At 43.1% G+C, this 24735-nt stretch overlaps 1 protein-coding gene across 1 annotated transcript in view; it reads right to left on the minus strand.

Annotated features, from left to right (window-relative positions):
* Positions 1-24735, minus strand: part of LOC308319419 (myosin IXB) — a 78276-nt gene that overhangs the window by 32016 nt on the left and 21525 nt on the right. The window contains 8 exon segments of the mRNA XM_080769484.1: positions 720-819; positions 3324-3386; positions 6359-6453; positions 21570-22030; positions 22033-22048; positions 22053-22079; positions 22322-22541; positions 23226-23420. Of these exon segments, the coding sequence (XP_080625610.1) occupies positions 720-819; positions 3324-3386; positions 6359-6453; positions 21570-22030; positions 22033-22048; positions 22053-22079; positions 22322-22541; positions 23226-23359 (1116 nt within the window). The 5' untranslated portion in view covers positions 23360-23420.

Here is a 24735-nt window from a genome sequence, read left to right on the forward strand (position 1 = left end):
TTTTGGGCGGGAACCCCTTTTGGTGTTTCAAACATTGTTATAATTTAGCTATTGAAAAATAGCAGATCTACAAGGTCATATAGCGCACCACAGTGGCGTGCTACGAGCTTGTAGGTCTGCTGTTTTTGAAAAATCGTGAAAATATTTATTTCAGAAAACTGGAGGATTTAGAAGATTATTATTATTTCTTTTTATATAACTTAAGGCAGGGAAGTACAAGGAGGGATAAGAGAAAAATGGGAAGAGTCGAGGAGGAGGGAGAGTGGGCAGGATTAAGAAACAGAAATGGATGAAAGGCAGAGAGAGGGGACACAAAGAATGCCTCATTGACATGCAGTGCACACACGTGCAGGAAGAAGGAAGCATGAGGCCCATTCAACAGCACGCCAATCACACACCGCATAGCCACTCCCTCAGATTCAATAACAACGCCACCTTCCATGGTCACCTCACATACCACGTCCACCCATTCATGCAGTTCAATGTCAATTGACACACATTTGCCGAGAACACATTCACAGAGAACACTGAGAATATTCTAACAAAATTAAATGCATGGCAATTAAAAACACATTTCGTGCAAGTCGTTCACTGGCAGACCAGTCGGCGTGAACCTACAGTCTATGGTGTGAACAGACAAGAACTGAATGCATGTGAAGGAGGAGCTTTGACAAAATACAAGATGGAGCAGTTCTTTCAGCATCTCAAGCAGCACCTACCTGCTTGAGGTAGAGGTAGTCTTCTGGTGGCAGCAACTTGAACTCCTTCCTTTCCTCCTCAGACGCACCCAACAATAGATAGTAAAACACGTGGTAGTTCCTGGAAGAGTGCATATGCACGACAAACAGAGACGTCAAATTAAGCCTGCCATCAACCTGGCTTTGGTTTAGAAAAAACATCCCTGTTAATGATAAGGCCCCGTTTTATAAGCATACACTTATAATTAGAGAGTGGACAATACATCAGAGGACAAAGTGTTGAACTTGAAAAGTGTAGTCGTCAGAGCTCTTTTAATTAAGCATCCAAAGTTAACATACTGCCAAGCTAAAACAAACAAACAACAATGCTAAGAATATTACAATAAGATAATTAAAACAAGACAATACGTGCACTGCTAAAAGACTGGTATTCATTTTCCAGTCTTGTCGTCAGTGGGCCAGTAGGTAGACAGTGACACAGGTAGGTATTTAAGGTAGGTACTGTGTATTGTAGGTAGGTGGATATTGGTAACAAGGTTATTACAAATGAACTCGGCACCAATGGGTTGGATTGGGTGGTCAAATCAAGTAATCAAATGATTCCCGAGCGCGGCACGGCTGCAGCTAACTACTCCTTGGCTGCGGCTCACCGCTCCAAGAAATGGGAGAACAAATTTCACTGCGGTAACGTGTGTGACAAATCGTACGACTTTGAACTAAATAAAAACTAGATGTGGAAAAAAACACAATGCTGTATTGTCTATTTATATACAGAAAATTCCTCCTGTAGTCTTTGTCGACAAGCATGAGGACGCATTGAGACTCGATTTGGTTCTCATGTCTTGGCTCCCCATTTTATTAAAGAATTGAATACTGAAATGAGCAAACCCACTCGCAAATCTAACTGATAATTATAATTAATTCTTTAAAAGGTAGGACTACCGGTAAGTGTTATTTTTTTAAATGTTAAATATATCTATATTCTGATAGTACTCATCATTGCCATTCACCATATTCACACGGCAGCCATTTTTCTATTAAATTAATGAAATAATGCCACCCCAGGTGTTTATTAAAGTGCTGGAGAGACAGGGATACGCCTTTTACTGAACAAACACGCGCAATAGCAATGACTACTACGAGAATATAGTACTTTTACAAAACTAAAACCTTACCCTACCTTTAAGAAAAAAGTGAATTCCACCCTGGGTGGTTTATAAATGACATTACATATTATTCTGTGGATGAGTGAGTCAGTGGCAAATTAGTCATATGCCCTGGTATGCTCTCTACTAAATGTATGCCAAGGTTTAAAAGTAAACAGTTAGTCATACTAGCAGCAGCCAACCCGGAGTCTAGCCGGCTATGAATGATAGTATTTCACATACGGTAGGTGATTTACAAAGGAGGGACACATGATAGCCAGGTACAATAGATGTATGCAACAAGGAGACAAATGGACTAGTAGCTCCTTATACCAACAGAACAGGTATTTTGCATTTGTTTGTGTAGGAGGGCAAGTTAATGCTTAACTCCGTAGATCAGACAGGACTATACCGCACATCACATCAAAGCAGGGCTCACCCAAACGCAACCCAGTTAGACCGTGATCTACCCCGTCTTGTTTACACCACTAGTCCAGTTCAATAGCAGCTTACATTCATTACACCACTGATCATCCCAATGATCCAAGGAGGAGCCAGACTGTATAGGCTGGGGTTTACATCAGTCAATACTTTACAATATCTCCCTTAGAGATGGGGTGAGAAGTTCAGTCACACGAGAGAGACTCGGAGTAGAACCGCTGCTCCTTCACCTGGAAAGGAGTCAGCTAAGCTGGTTCGGGCATCTGGTTGGGATGCCTCTCGGGCGCCTCCCAAGGGAGGTCCTCGACGCACGTCCCACTAGGAGGAGACTCCGGGGCAGACCAAGGCGCAGTTGGAGGAAATACATCGACTCACAGGCCTTGGAACGTCTCGGAATCCCCCAGGAGGAAGTCACTAATGTTGCTCTGGAGAGGGAAGTCTGGAGCACTCTGGTGGAGCTGTTACCCCCGCGACCCGACTACGGATAAGCGGTTGAAGATGGATGGATGGATGGAATACTTTGTCAGCCGAACATCCGGTTCCACTTTGGATCCAGTGTATTCCTTCTGAGCATTATGGAGATCTAAGGGTTTGAGGTCAGATGTAGAGTTGCTGGCCAATATTGATGACATCAGGGAACTATCACTGATGATGTCACGTGATGTCACGAGGCATGACCATATATGGAGGCGTGGGGTGACGGATGGATGGACTGACGGGAAATGCACGTTTTCATAGTAAATGCCACTGTGATTACAGTACTATCTTTTACTAAAATTTCGGTTTGAGTATACTGCGTGGTGTAGACTACACCACTGCACTGATGCTGTGCAACTGATGCTAAGTATTAAATAATGTTGAAGTGCTTAATCAATTCATTTAAGTATTGCTGTTAAAATCGCTAAGAAAATAACCGATTGTTGCAGCCAAATCAAAAGGCACTTAGGGTACCTCTCCATCTCCCCATGTTTGTTCAGAGGACCCCCTGAAGGTCAATGTGGGTGGGTGAGGGATTGTGACCCTGCCTGATGCTCCTCACCTCTCATTCTTCTCTCTGGAGACCAGACGAGACTTCTCCAACAGATACTTCTCCACCACAGCCCTGTAAAATACAGAGAGAGAGATAAAGATGGTGAGCCAGAATATGACAGGAAGAAAGGGTGAGAAACAGGGAAGGAGAAATGAGCGAATGAGAGAAAGAGGAGGGTGGGGAACAAAGAAAGGAGAATAGGGAGGAAAAAAGAGCATCAATCACTTGATACTGAATGTCGGTCATCTGATCCTATCACTCAGCTGTTTGTGTGCGGGTGCGTGCATGCGTGCGTGCGTGTGTAGGGGTCAAATGTGAAAGTGGACTGGTAATGAAATGACATGGAGAGGGAGGAGGAGGGGAAGTGAGGACAGATGGTGAGAACAATAAAATTGTGAACAGAGGCTGGATGGACAGTGAAGCAATGCACACAACATCACATAACACCACACAACGGCACACATAGACAATAGCCTTACTATGGAACTAATCTGATTTCAGAAGTACGGGAATTCCCTTTAAGTCGGCTTTTTGTTTGTAATTTTGTTTAAAGAACAGTGAAAGACGTGAAATCAGAGACCTACTCTAGTGTCACCAGAAATAAAAGTAAAAAGTGTCTGCATTCCAACCTTCCAAAGTCACAGATTATGTGATTGTAAAGGCAGTGGTTTCCCACTACAAAAGTCTGAGGTCATAAAATGAGGCTAAATTTGATTTTACACGAGATGACCAAGGCTTGAATTAAAACAACATATACGTCAGTCTTTTATGACACCCTCAGTAGAGAGTAGAGAGCTTAGGTATCAGGGACTGTTGTTGTATGTCTGTGAGACTGAGACCCAACTAATGTCATACTGTACGGTCGACGGTTGCCAACATTCCTTCTGCACGGCATGTGTCCCTGTTCTGGGGGCAAACATTCAGTGGAAATAGCAGATCTACAAGCTCACAATGCGTCGCAATGTGATGCATTGTGAGCTTGTAGATCTGCTTCAAGCTGATAAAAGAGAGAGCTTACTAGACCCCCGGGGGCCTCCGGTCAACTAGTATGATAGGGTTTAAGTGGTTAAGGAAGAGGATGTGTAGGACAGTACTGCAGAGATGTAGACACTAGACATCAAATAGGTCAAATAGCCAGGTGACTCTCTTTCTCTAACTGTGCTTTCCATCTCACTTTTCCCAATCATCTTCCCTGCACGCTCTCTGCTAAAACTAATGAAATTCTGGAGGAGTCTGACCACAAAGAGAAAAAAGGGGAAAGGGACGGGTGATCTAAAATAAATGTGTGGGGTGTCATGTGTCCCAGCCGCAGACACATTGACATAAAGCTGCAATCCATAACTTTTTTAGTAAATAAAACGTTATTTAGACCAATCTGTAAGGTAGAACATATCTATCTATCTATCTATCTATCTATCTATGTCTATCTTGTTTATTGTGACGATGGACCATGTCCTGCGACTCCCAATCAGTGGCAGAGAGGAAACACTGGGGTTCACACTGGTCCACAAAATAATGTGTGCCATTATTATACATTGTTCCAATACTTGATTATATACAGTACGTTCAAAAATAGCAGATGTCCAAGCTCGCAGCGTGGCACGAAGTGACACACTGTGAACTTGTAGATCTACATTTGTTTTTTTATAGCCAATGTATACATGGAAAACGTTGTAAAATGATTGTGATGCTGTATCAACACATTCTTCTGGTCCTAGTAGCTCTCTCAGTTCCCAATGAGGAAGGATTAGATGGCGAGAGAGCCCCACAGTGAGAGAGATAGAGAGCATAAAAACATCCTGTCTGTCTGTTCGTCCGTCAGTCAGTCAGTCAGTCAGAGAGCACAGCGGAGCGGAACATTAGCTAGTCCCAGTCTTCCCTTTGTTAATCTCCTCTATAGACTGTGAATGACTGCCACTGGAGATAGGCAGGCGACAGGCAGCCTTTGTCAAGCCCAGTGGACAGCAGTACGATACTGGAGCAATGAGTGTCCAGAGGCTTCAATGCAAGAGATGACACAATATAAGGAGGGTTGGCAGCGCCGGCACTTCTAATGGTATTGAATGTGTGTGTGTGTGTGTGTGTGTGTGTGTGTGTGTGTGTGTGTGTGTGTGTGTGTGTGTGTGTGTGTGTGTGTGTGTGTGTGTGTGTGTGTGTGTGTGTGTGTGTGTTTATATTGCTCGTGTTTCCGAGCCTTAAGGGGGTTGGCGGCATAGTGCAGAAAGGCCTCACCTACAGTAACTGAATTCAACCACCCTTATTGGATTACCGACTGCTCTCAGGATGAGCAATTCAATAGAGGGTGATGAGACCTGGTGCTATTAAGACCTAATCAGGTTGAGTCTGCCCCATTACTGTGGCCTCATGCTGAGCAGCTGGTGCCACAGACACGCTGCCGTTTCCATGACCATGTCCATTTTGTATGTTGCTTTTATTTCTGATAGTTTATAGAGCAATGAAATGCCTCAACAAAACAATGTACTCATTCTTGGCGAGAATCTGGGCATAATTATGAAATATTTTCTGTAGCCCTGTGCCACATATTTTAACTATTTAAAATCTCACAGAATTACACATGAGGTGTTTTTCAGGTGTGCTGTGTTGTGCAACTGCTCTCCTCACTCCTTCCTGGGCCGAGGAGGAAGTGACACTGACGCTGCGGCTGACCACATTGACATGATTCCGCCCAACCTCAGAGTACTGCTGAGAAAAGGGAAGAACGTACTCGTGTCTGCATATACATGTAGCCTACAGTATGCACAGAGAACAAACAACAAATAAACTACACAGAGGAAGGTTGTGGTCCAAAGAGAGGACGATGGTTCAAATGAAAGGCCACTGGAAGGAGGATTCTGAGTATATTGTCCATGTACGGCATGGTAATCTACACTAGCACATTCTGGCTACACTGAAGTCCACATGAGAGCATACAGGTGGCTGTTGAGGGGAGTGGATGACTACAGTATGTGTGCTCGCACGCACACGCGCATGTGCACACACACACACACACACACACACACACACACACACACACGGTTACTCACCCTCGGACCACGCCACTCTCCAGGTAATTCACTTGGATGAACTTGCCAAAGCGGCTTGAGTTGTTGTTGTGGGCCGTCTTGGCGTTCCCAAAAGCCTGGCAGAGTAAACAGAGGAAGAGAAGAAAGATTACTTTCCATGTGGCAAGGACAATGGTCAAAGAAGAGATTCAAAATTCCCAATAATGTTTTTTCTTTTTTTTTCTCCCCCTTTTTTAAGCAATGCTAAGTATGGCTAAATAAAGGAAAAGATCAAATTTATGTACCGTAAATCTAAATAAAATACAAACTAAACAAAACATGCTGGATTCAGCGTGTAGGAAAAACACTGCTAGTTAACCACTTTAAGAGGCAGCTAAAAACCCATTTCTATGACCTTGCTTTTAACTGATTTTGTTGTAACCTTATCTTAAATTCACTTTCAATTTCAACGAATTCTACTGACCAGAATGGTGCTCTATAAATAAAGATTATTATTATTATTATAATTCAGTACACCTGTGGCTCAACAGAACTGCAAAAGCCACTACTGCATCTGCCCCGTCTCAGTCTGTTTCCACATCTTAATTCATCTCTTTTCAAGCAGGTCAGTGGGGTTAAAAACGCTCAGAGTCAGAGAGTGTTGCATTGGGGAACACAGCATTCTTGCGCTGGAAAGACTACACCTCAATCAGAGTGCTTTGAAGTAAACAAAAACAACAACAAATCACTGTGGCAATAAAGTCTCCCCAAAGTCCAGAGGTCAAAATACTCGATGAAAGCAGCAGCTGACATGACAGAAGAGGGTGGGGCTATCTCTGTTTGTGTGTGTGTGTGTGTGTGTGTGTGTGTGTGTGTGTGTGTGTGTGTGTGTGTGTGTGTGTGCGTTTTGAGGGGCTTAGTGTGGGGGGGTAGGTAGGGTGAGCATCTGTAACTCGTTGTCCCCTCTTGCCCTCCACTAACTATCTTTCAATCCATCTCCTCCTACTTTGCTTTAGTTTCTTCCCTCTATCCTTTTCCTGTTTTAAACCCTGCCATTTCCCCCTTTCTTTATTGTGTGCGTGTGCGTGTGTAACATGCAACATTAGGTCAGTGATGATAAATGAGCTTGGGAGGGGTCTATATGTATAGCAGTGTCAGACCAAAGAGAATTAGAGAGCACCAAGCCTCGGGCCAAAGCCAAACTCAGCCAGGGGTGCGCACAGAACTCAGCCACCAGTCCTCAATGAGGGGCCCTGTTTACTCCATTGATGAAGACACAGGAAAGCACTCTCTTTCCCTGCTGCACATACTCGCCTGTATAAAGATAGCCTCTCGCCACACACGCACACACACACACACACACACACACACACAAAAGCAAAAGACTGCGACACGGGAAGTTGACTCTGTGCATGTTAAATAGGAGCCACATTGTGTTGTCAATAGCAGTTGCAGGGTGAATTCGATACAGTGGTATTTCAGCAGATTAGATGAAGGCAGGGGGCAAACACAAATACTGACAAAGAACCAACCGTTGACCCATTTCCACTTCTACTGCAGCAACAGAGCAGCCAGTATTAAGGTCTTTTCTCCAATACTGTCTATTATGTATTAATTTGTTTCAAGTTGTGCGTTCAGTGACATCAGTGATATTCCACACCATTTTACGTCTCAGGGGAGGTGTGTTGCTGATTGTACATTTGAAACTTACTGTACATAGCTACGGCTATGTATTTTAATTGAGTTAAGTGTAATCCTGAAATAGCTTTGAGACCAGAGGGCAAAAAAGAGTGTGATGCAACAGTGTGTTGGCGATGGATGATGAAAGAGATAGTCTGAGTTCTGTTCAAACGTTCCTCATCCATTACCAGAATCATCCTTCCAGAGTCTAACCACAACCTGTTCAGACAGGACAGGACTCCCAGTGCGCTTACAGTCAATGTGAGTGAGTGCTGTGTGTGCGTCTGTATGTGCAAATGCACACTTCTATGTAAATTGTTGATGTTATGCATGTTAAATCCTTTATTGGACCTAAGCCGTTTATTTCTTTGGGTGTGGTCTGCCACTGCCTTGGTCGCTGTCACAGTTCCAGCATTCGGGGCCAGTTTAAGTTGGCATTGGCCATCGGAGCTGTCCAGTGTGGGTCTCTCTCAGGCAATACAACCAACCCCTGGGAAATCTCTTCTGCTCAGCCCAGGCTCCGTTCGTGATGGACGGAATGCTAAACATGTCATAGCATCGTTCGTATTCGAACATGCCCTTCAACAGACTCCCCGATTGGCTGGAAGACTCATCGGGTATGAGGAAGTGAATGACGCTTAGCCAAGCTGTGGTGCCCTTGGAAACCTTCTGTCTAATCTGCATACTACTGAAAGAGAGCGAGAGAGACAGGGGGCGGAGACAGAAAGACCAACGATAGATAAAGGAGTCTCTGTCTATGTCAGTGTGTAAATACGGTGGCATTTGTTCATGTGTATTTGTCACTCTGCAGTATGGTTCAGGGTTTAGGAGCTTATCTAAATATGCAGAAACGCAGATCTGTGACTAAAGCGATAAACACACCGTAGACACAATGTTATTGTCACCTTGTCCTTTACTTTAGGAAGTTTGTCTACCCACTATAACTCAAGCTTTGGTTTGTTGATGTTGATGCAACATGCATGCCAATGAAGTGATTTAACTGACTAAAATCATATTATATATACATATAAAATCATATATACAGTATGCATACTGTGCCATCATTGTGCACATATGACATTTGAGTACACAAAGTACTCGCCTGTTTTTCTGTGGTAGGCCTGTTTTCCTGAAGCCTATTCAACTGTATATTTCCACAGCCACTAAGCCAGAACTACAAGAATACAATCTTAAGTCCAATTCAAACACGCACGCATCACCACGTACGCACGGATGACCTCACATCTTTCAAAACAGATAAGGAGACAGTTTTCAAAGTGGAAGGTTATGAGACATTTGTATCAACAAGTCAGTTACACAAACATGAAAAAGAAAAACCTTTTAATTACAGACACAGTACTTATAATCAAGACTTTCAATGAGTCTTAATTATGAAGCCGAGATACCGTGGACTATGGTATCTTGAGGCTTGAAATTGAAGTAGTGGTGTTATTGATTATATTCGTTATGAATCACCTTCTTACTCTAATCTGAATTCTGGCTCTTTCAACCTAGGCTTTATAGTCGTGGCGATGTCACTGACATGACATCGTGTTGCTTCCCGTTGTCCTGGCAACACTCCCCCCAATGAAAGCTTGGGTTCACCAACTGTGGTTTGTCCCCTTCAGCCTCTCTCGTGACGGCGGGCTCTGAAGGCAATGCTGGGAGTTTGATTAGTCGTGCTACGGGTCGCGTGTAGGTGCGGTTGTCTATCTGCACCATGGCATCTTCCCCTGGCAGAACCTCCATCACTTTTCCTATTTGCCAGAATGCTCTGGGGAGCTGGGGGACCACTTCTCCCGTGTTTGTATGGGCGCCAGAAAGTAACGCACATAGCGCCATCTCCTGCGGCTGAGTATGGCTTCGGGATAGATGACTTGTGGCATTGCGGCATCGGGCCGGCCCATGAGAAGGTGTTCGGTGTTAATGGATCGAGGTCTGTTGCGTCTGAAGTCCAGAGGCCTGGAATTCAAGATGGCTTCTATCTCGATCAACGCTGTGGCTAGTCAAGACACCTACTTTATTATTACTTGCAAAATGTTATAGTTCTCAACAAGCTTTGAGCTATAGTTGCAAGCTAATACCTTCAGTCCTGATTTTACATCATCAAAATAAAATCCAAAGAAACTGATATTGTAAGATTAGAACTAGGGCAGAAATTGACACATTTTATGCCATTTCATAATACAGTATAGACTGCTCATTAATATGCATTCCACTGAGAGTCCTCCTCGTCCCTGAAAGTCAACTTAAGACAACATTTCCACACATGGGCATCTCGCCGTAGCACCGTCACTCGCACAAAGGAATAGACAAAACCGCCGCAACTAGAATTCCCACATTCATCTGGGGCAAAGGTAGGAACACACAGACCACAGACCAACAATAACAATCATGCTTTCTGGCCAACGTACATTTACCTACAAGTGTGTACAGCCAATAATTATGGGGTAGAATTGATGAACCAAGCACCAAGCTAATAAACAATATAATCACTGGTAGTTACAATAGTGAGGCAAAACACCAATGGTAAAACAGTATTGATGTAATGAATTTGAGAGGGGCTTTTGGGAGTTCACATGATGGTGGCAATGACTGAATACAATGTCAGTAGTACAGTTAGACCTCTATGGCCCTCATTTATCAACACGGTGTACACCAAAATATGGGTGCATGGCGGAATTACCGGCATTTATCATTTCCGCAAAACCTTGAACTTGAACGTGCGCCAGGACGTCGTAGAAAAGGCGAGAGGAGAAACAGACAGGGTAGGCCTACAGCTTTATTTAATTCATGCAGGTGTTCGTTCTTTATTTATTTAAGATAAAACACACCAGTTGGGCTTGCAAGTTGCGTGTGCGTGCGTGCATCTGTGTGTATGAGAGGGGGGGGGTGAGGCGGGCAGCAAGGCATGCAGGGGAAACTTTTTTATTGGCCTTTTCCATCATGTAACTATGGTTTCCATACGTTGTTTGGTCGTATTGCAGTTGTGCATGTCGCAAAAACGAGGGCGAGGCTTGATTTCATAGGGTGTGCCAGATTGATTTCAGGAATTAAGGAAGGATCAGCTGTTTGCGATCACTTCATAAATGTCATGCCGCCGTGAGTGTACTCCAAAACCTACACTCGAATTTGAGGCAGATTTTACGCTCAATTGATAAATGAGGGCCTATACGTCTATAGTGTGCCTTGCTACAGCCACTGTACTGTATATACTGTAGAACCAGCTCTATAACTTGACAAATATAAGCCCTCGCCCTCGGGGTATGATTCAAAATCACAGACAGGATAGCAGCCAAAACATTGTGTTTTTGTTTAACAGCAGCAGATGTTGTGTTACAATGAGGACAATTTTACTGTTCCGTTTCATTCACTCGTTGGGTGAAAGCCAAGGCCAGAAACAAACTGGGTGGTGATCTGATTAGTCTTGTGCAGTACAGCACAGCATGGCACAGTTTTTCTTATTGCTTCAGGGAATACGAATGTTAGGAAAACTATACTGCAGGGCGTCGGGTGACATTGAAGAAACCATTCATGTGAGAGCATATATTGAATGGCAAAACATGACAATGACATGTTATTTTCAAGAGAGACAAAGCATGTTTGAAACAAAGACTAGTCATTGTATGACAGCTAAATAGTCAGTTAACGACAGTGGAAAATATACAAACTTATGTTGATGTCGCCAATCACCATAGTGAAAAAAACAAAAGAGGAGAAAAGATTTTGGACTAAAGTAAATGGAGTGTAATTGCTTCAGTATGCAACTGCTGATTTTAGTAGTAAATAAATAGTAGCTAAATGTTCTTTTAGTTGCAGAGTTGCATAAAACACTATCAGCTTTAACTTCTATGTGTGAGTAATCCGCTGTCTGGATGTGGGGTGAACAAGATTATAAGGCAATATATTACTTATGTTATACAGACCATTTTTATGACGAGCTATTAGTACAGTATGATGAAGTACACTAAAGGTTTTCAAGCACGAGTCTTGCACCAGCGGCGTGGCATGTCACCATTTTGGAGATATTTTCAACCAGCCCCACCCAGGCACAGGAAGGTACCACCACATCAAGCCCCAGCCTGTGATGTGGTCACACTAGTGCACTGCTCACTACCACGAATAGACCCAGACATGTCCTACTGCACGCAGCCGCTACAGGCAGACATGTCCTACTGCACGCAGCAGCTACAGGCAGACATGTCCTACTGCACGCAGCAGCTACAGGCAGACATGTCCTACTGCACGCAGCCGCTACAGGCAGACATGTCCTACTGCACGCAGCCGCTACAGGCAGACATGACCTACTGCACGCAGCCGCTACAGGCAGACATGTCCTACTGCACGCAGCCGCTACAGACAGACATGTCCTACTGCACGCAGCCGCTACAGGCAGACATGTCCTACTGCACGCAGCCGCTACAGGCAGACATGTCCTACTGCACGCAGCATGTCCTACTGCACGCAGCCGCTACAGGCAGACATGTCCTACTGCACGCAGCATGTCCTACTGCACGCAGCCGCTACAGGCAGACATGTCCTACTGCACGCAGCATGTCCTACTGCACGCAGCCGCTACAGGCAGACATGTCCTACTGCACGCAGCCGCTACAGGCAGACATGACCTACTGCACGCAGCAGCTACAGGCAGACATGTCCTACTGCACGCAGCCGCTACAGGCAGACATGACCTACTGCACGCAGCCGCTACAGGCAGACATGACCTACTGCACGCAGCCGCTACAGGCAGACATGTCCTACTGCACGCAGCCGCTACAGACAGACATGACCTACTGCACGCAGCAGCTACAGGCAGACATGTCCTACTGCACGCAGCCGCTACAGGCAGACATGTCCTACTGCACGCAGCAGCTACAGGCAGACATGTCCTACTGCACGCAGCCGCTACAGGCAGACATGTCCTACTGCACGCAGCCGCTACAGACAGACATGTCCTACTGCACGCAGCCGCTACAGGCAGACATGTCTGGCATATTTAGAAAATATGATTCAGAACAGATTACGAACATGATTTCGTTGACTAAAACTAAATCAGAACTAAATAAAATCTAAACTAGACTAAATTTCCAGTAGATCCAGTAGTACTTTTATGATGGTTGTGCTCGGGTGTTGCATTTGGGTGTTTTCGCTCTATAAATAGCAGATCTACAACACGTTTGTAAATCTTAATGATTTTCAGCATGCAACCAAGGGTAAAATCAGGCATTATGACCCCATCAAGGCCAGTGAATATACATTTTAGTCGACAAAACAGTATATTTAGTCGACTAAAACTAGACCAATACTAAAACATTTCAGATGACTAAAATAATGACTAAATTAATTGTATTCAAAAGACTGACTAAAACCAAAACAAAATTTGTTGTCAAAATCCACACCGTTACATAGGCCTAACTTGTTAGTTTGCATGTATTATATGATGTGTGAGTGCATATGCTACAGTGACAAAAAACTGGCCATGCCATCTCTTCTCATACTCATGCCCATTGCCCACGGCCAACACACTGAGGGCACCCAGCCTGTCCAAATATAGTCAAGGGGGGGAAAAAAGTAAGACAACCTAGAACTAAAGGATAAACAATGGATCCACATACAGAATGGCCAGTTACATAAGTTACTCCTTTAGACTTCCTGAACAACAATACAATACTTTGGTGTGTGTGCAGCCCCCCGCCTCAAGGTCCTGGGCCAATGGCAGAGGAGGACAGCTGCTGTTACTTCCGGTGTCGTGGGTGATCTCCTTCCTGTTAAGGAGAACTGATAGGAACTTCCCGTCTGTGAGACAGAATGGCATGGAGAAGGCTGGGGAGTGCCCATAGAGGCTGTATTTATTTATAATTGATGTTTTATCGCAGGACTGTGTCTCTCGACAATACCAGTATACAGGTATATACTTTTAGCTATAAAAAAGTTCTGTGGTCTTGGCCGTGCAACAAAATATAAGTTGTAGCTAAGAAGGCACTTCAAGGCAGGCTGTTTGATCAGCTGAAAAGCAGCAGGTCTGATTGGCTTGGCTCGTCCTGATTGTGGCGGGCACTCAATCTAATCACTCAAGCCCAATTGATTTTCCTGAACATAAGTCAGGTATTGGAAATCCTACTGTAGGTCATTCATGGCAATTAAACCCATCACTCAATTAAAACTATGAATTTCCTTTCAGTGACAAAGGCTTTCCCATTGAAATTAATGGCAATAACTAGTTTGTCACCTGTGATCTAAATAAAAAAAATATATATACTCTGAACACAAAACAATGACCTCCAACAAAACACAAATATGCCACACATACAGTATGGACGAAGCAGCACATAAATTGCCTTTGATATTCACAGACCATCCGGCTGGGTGGACTGAGGAGGGGGAGCTGTAGTGGTGGGAGGCCCAGCTAGCTCCTTGACAAAGTGCAGAAATCACACAGTGCTATTTGACCAAATTATGATGTCATGCAATCAGCTTGCTGTGTCCAGTGCAGACCGAGTCTGCTGCTCATTCTGCATGATTATACTAGTACTTTTCTACAGTACTTTGCAGTTTGCACTGGAGAAAACAGAGCAGCAGAGTTGGCTTTCATCCAAACTGCCATCTACTTGACATAATCTGTGAAGAGTGGTGCCACATTCACTGCATGAAGGTCAAACATGAATTATAATCATTTAATAAACCTTTATTAAATGTTGCCCTTTAATTGTTACAATGTACAGAATGTTCCATTGACCACTTAAAGGCAGGAGCTTACTTTGCAGTTTTGTATTGTAGTTCATTGTATAGTAACTCAGTAGTAAGTACATTTACTTAAGTACTGTACAGTTTAAATACATTTTGATACCAATACTTTTGTAATTTCACTCCAGTAAATTTTGATTCCAGACATTTACTTGTAACAGAGTATTTCTATAATGCAGTATTGATACTTTTACTCAAGTACAAAATGTGAGTACTTTCTCCACCACTGGTGGTTCAGATGGATATCTTTTCTCTGTAAAGCTGGTGGGTTTGCAGCTGACGCAGTAAAAACCCAAAATTACTTATCCCTCTTAGGAAACAGCCGGCTGCTCATATGTTTACTGGCTGTAGGCAATGCATGTTTTGACGCTGATACAGTTATAAAGATAAAGCTTGGTTTCTGTTTTGAATCATTCACAAACAACTGCACTGCTGAATATCACGCCATTTGTTGCACCTTTTGGGACTAACATAAAAAATAATGTTGACCTGCCGTCCCACATAATGTAGTTCTCCCAATGCTACTTACGGCCCAGTATACCACCGCAGAATTAATTCTATTTACTCCAAAACACAGACTAACCAAAAGTCAGAACACGAAAGTTGTTCGGCATGAGGAGACACATGTGTGTATCATTGCCAACAGTCAAACGGTTCATGAGCTATGCACGTTCAAAGTTTGCATTTTAAATTGAGTGCTATAGCCCCACCCTTTGGCCAATGGTCATGGGCTTCGCATAGTCACCGTTTGGCATGGACCTCTACCAGATTCTCGCGTTTCGCGAAAACCGACTGCACAGTTCAGCCAGAACTGCGGAAGAAGAAGAAGAAAAAACCCCAAAACAATAAGTGTCCCTTAAAAAGTCTAAAAGGATTTTTTTATGGAAAGAAATCTTCATGACCCAAGAGGAGCCGGTATGGTTTTTAATGTCAGACTCTATTAACTTCAACTACAAAATCTAATTATAAAATAAATAAATATTTTAGTATAAACATATGTAAGAAAAGAACATTGTGGAGGTACTGTGGCCTACTGGCAGCATGTAGATCCAGACACACAGACCGCCATAGACGGCTAAACGGCTTAACAGCCATGATGTAAAAAATAATAATAATAACCTACAAAATAAATGAGCAGTAGCTTTCCTGTGTCAATTGGCTCCTCTAAAACCACTGCTACGCGGAGTATATGGGACATGTCCCACTGGTACACAAGAAGGAATCCCAAGTTTTCCCGACCGATTAGTCTTTTAGAGTCTAAAAGACTAAGAATAATTAAAAAACAGCTTTAATGTATTAACTCTCAGATTAAATGGACACCATGACAGCAGTTCAATGACAGAAAGCCATCATATTTTTGACATACAACTCCAGTGCACTTGCACAAGGTGTCAGACTATTCTCTGTACGCAGAGATGGGTCCTGCCGATATTAAAAAGAAAAGCCATTCAAATCCTTGCATAGAAAAACCTGACACGAGGTGAAAAGCTTAACCGAGAAGAGGAATAACCAGTCAAACCAGTTCAGCAGTAAAATACCAATTTAGACACAGTACCTTCCAGGTGAGCTTGTATAGAAGCTCCATCAATGCTACATAATCGTTGCTGTCCAATCATATTTCAACTTTTTATGTATTTTCATAAAGTAATGCCATACTTAGTGATTTCTTCTTTTTTTTTTTAAAGGCTGAAAACGCACGTAGATTGGATATTTTCACATTTTTCTTAATGTTTTTAAAATGGTAATAGAATATGAACTGTTTTGGTAGGTTTCCACCTGACACCTAACCATGGTTTTATATGAATTGTAATGTATCTACTCATTTGGAACACTACACAGATTTGACCTGGGAACACTATCACACAGAACAGAACAGAATGGAGCAGAGCAGAAGAGAAGAGAAGAGGTGCAATCCATTAAAGGCCTCCAGCTCTGCTAAGTTTTGTTGTAGGCTATTTCAGCAGCACAGGAAACTACAGAGCTCAGTCAAGAGTAAAACTCCAGAAACACTGATCTCATCTCCTGAAAATGTGACCCTGGGCTAGAGAGCTCCCCTCCATGACACACACAGACACACACAAGTGCACAACATGCACATAGGCGCACACGTCGTACATGCACTTACATGTGCACATACTGCATACACAGGATCAATGGGTGAAGCATAGCACTAAATGGCTGGGGTTAAAGGTTCCATTACCACTGAGGGAGGCCACCCATAAAGGTATATTAAAACCACACGCACTGCTAACATTTTAACTATTGTAACCTAAGCATCCAAGAAAATAAAGGTGAAAATCAGCTGGAAAGCACCAAAGAACTCAATGTTTCAGGAAAGAGACAAACAGCAGGGAACATAATTTAAGATGAATTATTACTTCCCCTGTTTTGTTTTCATGTCAGCACATTTATGACAAAAGTCCTAGCTGGCTCTTTGAACTGAATCGAATGCAGCTGATCAGCTCAGATCAAGTAAATCAACAATTTATAGTGTGGGAAGAGGACACAAAGTCACCTCTTCCTGTTAACCTTTCTGAACTCTGACACAATGCACTTCCAGTGATGACAATGCTGCTGTGGCAGGTACAGTACAGCTGTTAAAAGGATATCCAGAATGACTGTATCAACTGGTTCCCAGTTGGAATCCCAATTCTCTATATCTGGTTCTTCCCCAGACTAGACCCGTCTCCCTGTCTGTCCCCCGACCACAGCTCTGGGCCAAGGGAACCAGTCCAGCATACTACATTTGGGGATTGAATGGCAGAGTGGCAGTCCCGTCTGCCAAAGGGACCAGAACTCTGCTGACAGAATGGGAAAAACTAAAATCCCTCCCTCCTTCTCCAGAACCAGAGATTCTGACCGACTGACAGACATCAACAGGGCAGAGCTTCACTCATTCTACTGCCTTTGAAGGTTGCAGTGCTCCGCGGAGGGGATCCTCACCACTGTCGAGTCAGTGGGTTTTGAAACAAATGGAAATAAAGACATTGTTAAAAGACTGATGGATGGATGGCTGGCTGAATGACTCCTGCCAGAAAATGACTCCAGCTGCACATTATTCTACCAACCAACATGCAGTAAATGTTTAAGATGATACTTTGCAAATGCATGTTCCCAATTCGCATCGACTGTAAGTCACTTCTATTGAGTTCTACCTCATTCTCCTCCATAAAGCGTCCACTGTGAGGCAACTCCTGGCGGTCCATGGAACAAACTAACACAGGTCAGGGAGTTTTCACTGTTGAATTTTACTTCTAATAAACTACATTCCTCATGAGGCTTTGCTGGCTGAGTCTTTATTTTTAGCTACATTGCTGAGGAATTGAACAGTGAACTATGTAGGAGGGATTTATTGTCAGATTAAGACTGAGGCACATTCGATTCCAACACCAAGGGACAGCTAATGAATCATGGAAGAATACCAAGATTTCCATCACCTTTCATCAGTTGTATCCCATTCCGATTTGTGATTTGAGATCTCCAACTTCTCTCTAAAAAAAACCATAGATAATAGTTATCCCCCCCCCCCACACACACACACACACACACACACACACCCCCTCTGAAGGTCCTGTAATAGATGACACACAGAACTATAGGGTGGTCAAACATGTCACAGATTAAATAAAACAATCATTTCAACATCGTGATGACAATAACTGCTCAACATCAACACCGCCCATTCTCTGTTGTATGTACAACGAGTAGAAGTGTAGAGTCATGTGCACACAATGATAATCACAGTAATAACCCTGCTTTTGGTCTGACCCAGAGGAAAGTTCTTCCATATGTGAAAGTCCCTTTCTCATTACAGGGATACAAACAAAACTCTCTGCCACGTAGCTGTGGGATCAAATTAGAAAACCCACACAAAAACCTAACTGGCCCTCCATGATGCAACCTTGAGTTGTCAAACTATGGGAAAGCCAACAGATGCAAGCATGTTTATGTTCTGTATGTGTCTGCACAAGTGCCTCTAATCACCCTAAACACAACAGAGCTGTATTTGGCCACTATTCCTTTACTGGCTACAGTCCAAATGTATACAGGAGACATATATACTGTAACTGCAGATATATTTAAAAAAAAAATAGGATATACAAATACAATGCATAAATATGAATTGAACAGTTAATTGTTACCATTTTCCAGACACTTGCTTACATAATATGACAAAGCTGACATGCCAACAGAAATATAAAACAGATGCAACATTGCGTAGACTTGCTTTCTTCCACAATCTAAAAATCTAATCATGTAAAACGTGGGATTCACATCAACAGTGATTGATGGCTCCAGTTTGGATCATGGAGGTCATGTGGGCAGCATGTGCATGCCATAGATGACATCAGTCACAAAACTGATGTCATCTATGGCATCAGTGTATACGACATGACATATCTTTGATGTAAGCCCCCAAAATTGGCCAAGGTTTGTCCTTGGGATTGTGGGTGGGGGGAGGGTGGGATAGGGGATTGAGTTTTATTTTTATATTTTAGTCGCTGATGCTTGGGAGCGGTCTGGCCCGTTCCTTGTGTGTGGCTGACTGCACTTGACCACTGAAGGCTGAGCTCTTGTGTAGAATCTGTGGAGAATTCTGTTTTTTATTTTTTTTGGAATCTGTGACTTGATGGCGTTCGTACTTGCCCCTGGGCTTCTGTTATAAAAACCTACATTAAAATATTTTGAAAATAAAAATGGGCGGTTTAAGCCCGATCAGAAATGTAAATATTACAAATAGTATAATACTAATGTGAACGGCTACTTCTGTGGTCTACTGGCTGTATGCACAAGATATCTGCCGCTTATCGGTTCACTGGTTTGCGAGATTAACTCCGGACACCCAGACAGACGGACCTCCTGCAAAGCTGCGCCGTAAAAAGAAATTGGCTACAGGGGGTACCTCACAACTCTTGCTCGTCTCCATCAAACAGACAGGCACTCAGTCTAGTCAGTCAATCACACTAACAAAAGGAGACTCTCTTCTGTCTGTTTAGATTCAATACGACACTAATTCACTCTGGACTCAAACAATCAGCCAATATCAACCAATAAACCAATATCAACTACTATTATTGGCTTTTAACAAAGGAATTTGTATTGTCACATAAAGAACCAAAAATGCACTGAGGGGAAAAAATGATTTCATTCTCTTATGATTACACTATAACATGACAAAAAACATAACAGTTTAGAATTATTTTCATACTGTAGTTCATGAAAAGGCTATGCTGATAATTTATGGAAAATATTATTGGGTCCAACAGCTTTCAATGCTCAATTATTTCTTGAGGTCCATGCAATATCTTTCTTTACTATAACACCAAAGTCCAATTTCTTGTTTCCATCCCCCAGTAATCAAAGCTGGTATCAAACCCAAAACATCTGCTTCGGCCTAGACGAGAGTCCCTAGACTGGAGTCAGTCAGTCTGTCTCTCTGCTTGTAGAAAGCAGCAGAAACATCTCGCCTCTCACAAAACACAGAGTGGGAAGTGGAACAAAGTCACCTGATCAAACATGCTGACCACAAAGACACAGCGGCTGTTAGTCAACAAGCCTTCTACATAAAATTAAGTTTGTGAACTCTAGTTCTACACAGATTTACTATGCAGAAAATGACGTTAATGTCATCGGCTATTAAAAAATACTGAGATTAGTGCATCCATTGCTATCACGATCAACAGGATCAGAATTCCCTTCAAAGTAGAGAGGCGTCTGTGTTGTCTTCCAATCATCAAGTTGGCTCAGCAGTCCTCCTAGATAACAAACAGTCTTATCTTTTGTTCTCAGCATTGTCAGCAGGCCACGTGAAGTGTTAACAACTAAAAACGTCAAGCGTCACACTTCCCATTCTCTCTTTCACTTCTTTTTTTCTCTGACGGTGTCTCCTCCACTAACCACAGCACATACACAGCGAAGCACATACATACACCCCCCTCAGCTAAAAACAATAACTGGGAAACAAAGGAGCTCTGCAGCTCTGTACAGAAGGAAAAGACATTAGATCAGGAACATAAAGGATCTCTGGGACGATCATGTGATGCTATATCACTCACATAACCACACTGCTGGAAGTAATCATCATCCATTCAACTGAGACAGAATCCAGTGTATGTTGAGGACTGTGTGTGTGTGTGTGTGTGTGTGTGTGTGTGTGTGTGTGTGTGTGTGTGTGTGTGTGTGTGTGTGTGTGTTCATCATTCATCAGTGTTGGAAGCGACTACCGGTAATAACATTGAGCTGTGCATTTCAGCCGTCATTAAGGCCATTTTGCAGAAGTGATAATAAATTTGGGACCATGAGCAGTAATTGTTACACTAGATCTGGCATATAAGTTGATGACTGATGCCGTACTTTCACCCTCTTTATGAAAGCGAGCACTATAGGAAAGAAGAAACTGCTACCAAGCCAAAGTATGCTCTCTGTAAACCTTCAAGTTGCCTCAAATATGACGTAATCATATGTAGACGAGCAAATCGGCTAACCAATCACATAAATTCAGTTGTTCATGAGATGATGTACGATGATGTATAATGGTAAGAGCTCCCCTCATTTCACACGAGTGTGATTTTTAATGTTTGTTCAGACAACACAAACATTAAAGCTGAGGGGTTAGCGCCCCTCAAAGAAATCTCTTCTCTATCCACAGGAAGAAAATAACCTTTTTAGTTCTAAACGGATTTCACCTTTACATGCTAAACAGGAGTACAGGGGTATCAACGATCAGTGGACAGGACACCTGCATAAAGGATTTGTAGAGTAGACAATCCTAACAGAAAAACACAGGAGTTAATCTGTATTGACTCGGCGGTGTATGGTGTTAGCTTACCTCCAGGACGGGTCCAGCCCCCAGTATGGTCCTCTCCACCCCGCTGGCGTAGCCCTTCTGGCTCAGAGCGGTCAGACAGTGGATCAGGAAGTTGGTGCTCTGAGTCTTTCCTGAACCGCTCTCTCCGGAGATGACGATGCACTGGTTGACCCTCTTCCTGAGCATGGCATAGTATGCCACGTCTGCGATGGCAAAGATGTGGGGCTCCAGCTTTCCCAGTTGGTGGTTCTCGTACATCTTGACATACTTGGGGTTGTAGATGGGCAGGAACTTGAAGGGATTGATGGCGATGAGGATGCTGCCCGCGTAGGTGTAGATCTTCTTCTTGTGGAAGCGCATGCGCAGGTTGTTCAGAATGCTCTCCTCGTTGAGGTCGGGCAGGTTGCAGAGGTCCGCAAAGTCATCCTGTGGCGGCGGGAGGAAGCCCCTGGCGGTCAGCCTCTGGGCGTGCTGTTCCTTGGACAGGGCTGGGAGGTGGACATACTGAATAGCTCCGTCGTCGTTCCTCTCCTGGAACATGGAAAAGTAACCCCATTTTAAATCATTTTTTTATTAGTATCAAATCATAACTATGGGGTACACACAAACACACAAAGCTGGGCATAGGAGGGGCTAGCGCACCTCAAAAATGAGGTAGTACGTAAACGTGATATGAATTAATACACATAACTGCCGTTTATGTTTGTGTAAGGTTTTATCCATGGATTTAGCACAAAGATGAATTGAGCTGACTCAACAGTGTTCCACTATACCTGCAGTAAGAAGTAAAAGCCCAGGCTCTGAGGATGTTCATCCTGAGCCTTCCGAGGCCACAGCAGCACCCTCTGCACTGGCAGGTCCCCGGCCTCCAAGACCCATTCTTCTCCGCCACATTCCTTCACCTCTGCCAACACGTAGAGACGGCTAGGGTCCAGCCCCAGCTCTGAGGTCGCATCCGTAATCACAGAGGCTGCTGACGCATCCTTCTGCACTCTGAACGGAGAATGAAGAAGGTTATTAAATAAATGTGATCCATACAAGATCACACAAGATTACCCCATTACATTTATTAACTAAAACATGCTCAGTAGAGCATACAGGTGCTTCTGGCTCCACATCGCCTTTTGGCCAAATATAACTTCATGGTGCAAGAGACCATTAATCAGTTCTTCCGGGGCTCGTGATAAACCTTCCTTCAAAGTACTATTGTGCTATGTTAATCCTTGCAGATGTTTAGAGCATTTTTGTGGCAGACTACGGCCACTAAAACGACTCCTTTTGGCTAATCAATGTGAGAAGTTACTAAATTATTTCCTTGGCCCAGGACCCACTTTTCCACCAAGTTTTCTGCAACAGTCAGGCAGACGAACGCATGGACGGGACACATGGGAGCGAAAACATTACTTCCTTGGTGGAGGAAATGAAGAAAAACATAAATAGAGAGGCTCTTGTTTTGGCCATTTTCTTTGCTCATGGACCACAATGCAAACAAGCTCAATCAGTTATTGATGCTATATTAAGTTAACTGATAACTTAATATAGCATAAAAATCAGTTTAACCACTTTAAGCTCACAACGAACGCATCGTGATGCGCCACATTGAGCATGTAGATTATAATCTTGAAAAGTCTTGAACAAAAGTGTAAGAACATTGCAGTTGCAATGACATGAACCAACCTGAGGCAGCAGCAGGTAGAGGACTGGTCATCCAGCCGGGGGTAGATCTGGAGTAGGTAAGTAGGTAAGGTAACTCCCCCTCCTCCTCCACCTGCGTTCGTTGCCATGGTGGCAGCGCCATCTCTGACACTCATTCTGGGCCAGGGGGAGTGGCCTCAGCATGCCGCACCCACTGCCACACTCACCATGCAGCACCTGGTGAAGACATTACACATGGATTAACTCATTTGGATTTCATGGTATATATCCTGTTATAATAATAACAACAACAGGATACATCATGTTCAATTATACACAAAGTAACACACAACTTAGTTCAGAGAAAGATAGAGAGACATTGACCTTCGCTTGTAACTTCCATGCTGGATAATATGATTCAGAACTAAGAAATTCCAATAAAACTGTAGCAATGGTTTTACAATATTACAGACACACTGAAATAGTCCACATTCCAGTGCGGGGCATTCCAACGTTGTAAAAGGCCTAACAATTAGTCACTCTGTCATTTCAAAGGGCAAACAAAAAATATGTTAAGCACAGAAAGACAGAGTTAGACTGCATTTTAGCTCACATTCAAAATGTAAACTTAAGCATAAATGTTTGTCTTGGATTGGCCCAGCAGCAGGCATACTGTAACTATGGAAACCGAGGACACAGACTAGATAAATAGTAGTTTAGATTATAAGATTATAAACTGTGGATTAAATGAAACGGCAATAAATATAAAATGAAGGGTATATATATATTTAGATTTACTGTGAAATATTCCAGAAATATTGACCATCATTATTTCAGCAGAACCTTGTTCTTTATCCCAGCTAGCCCATTGAAGCCAATCATCACTAGCGTGGATAGATACCTGTACCAAGCTACGCTATAATCACATGATTGTTAAACGTTCCGTTTACAGTTTTAAAAGCCCATGGAGAGACAACAGGGCTCAGAGATCAGGCCAAATTGGCCTGGTAGGCTAGTAACATGAAGCTTTTACAGCAGTAAGGAACATTTACACACAAATCTTCTTGAGTTCTATAAGGACACAAAACAGGCATGTGTTCATCTATGCTTTTTATTTCAACAATCAAACCGCTAAAAAGATACCCTTAAGACATGAGCTGATAAGTCTTACTGCGAGCTGTAAGTCTATTTTATACTGTAGCTGTGAGTCTGTGACGCAAGTGCTGCTCTTCCACCTGACTGACCAAGCCACAGACATGACGATGTAGGTAACACATCACCAACAACACAGCTCCATCCACTACATAACAACGGGGAGAATAAAGAGCTCTGAGGACTAAATTGTCACTCAACAAGTTAGACTAGGCGTGGTATAACCCACAGGATGTGGAAAAGGTTTTTCTTTTTGTCTCCAACTGACAGATAAGTCAACACATTGTGAGCTTGAAGATCTGGTATTTCTTTGGAATGTTTAAAAATGTTCACCAATAATAAATAAGCCATGATGTGCGAGTAGTCAGTACACCCACTGGACATAGTATGATGCAGGGAC

This window comes from Protomyctophum bolini, assembly GCF_963924005.1.
Source record: "Protomyctophum bolini genome assembly, chromosome: 8".
NCBI classification, from domain to species: Eukaryota; Metazoa; Chordata; class Actinopteri; order Myctophiformes; family Myctophidae; genus Protomyctophum; species Protomyctophum bolini.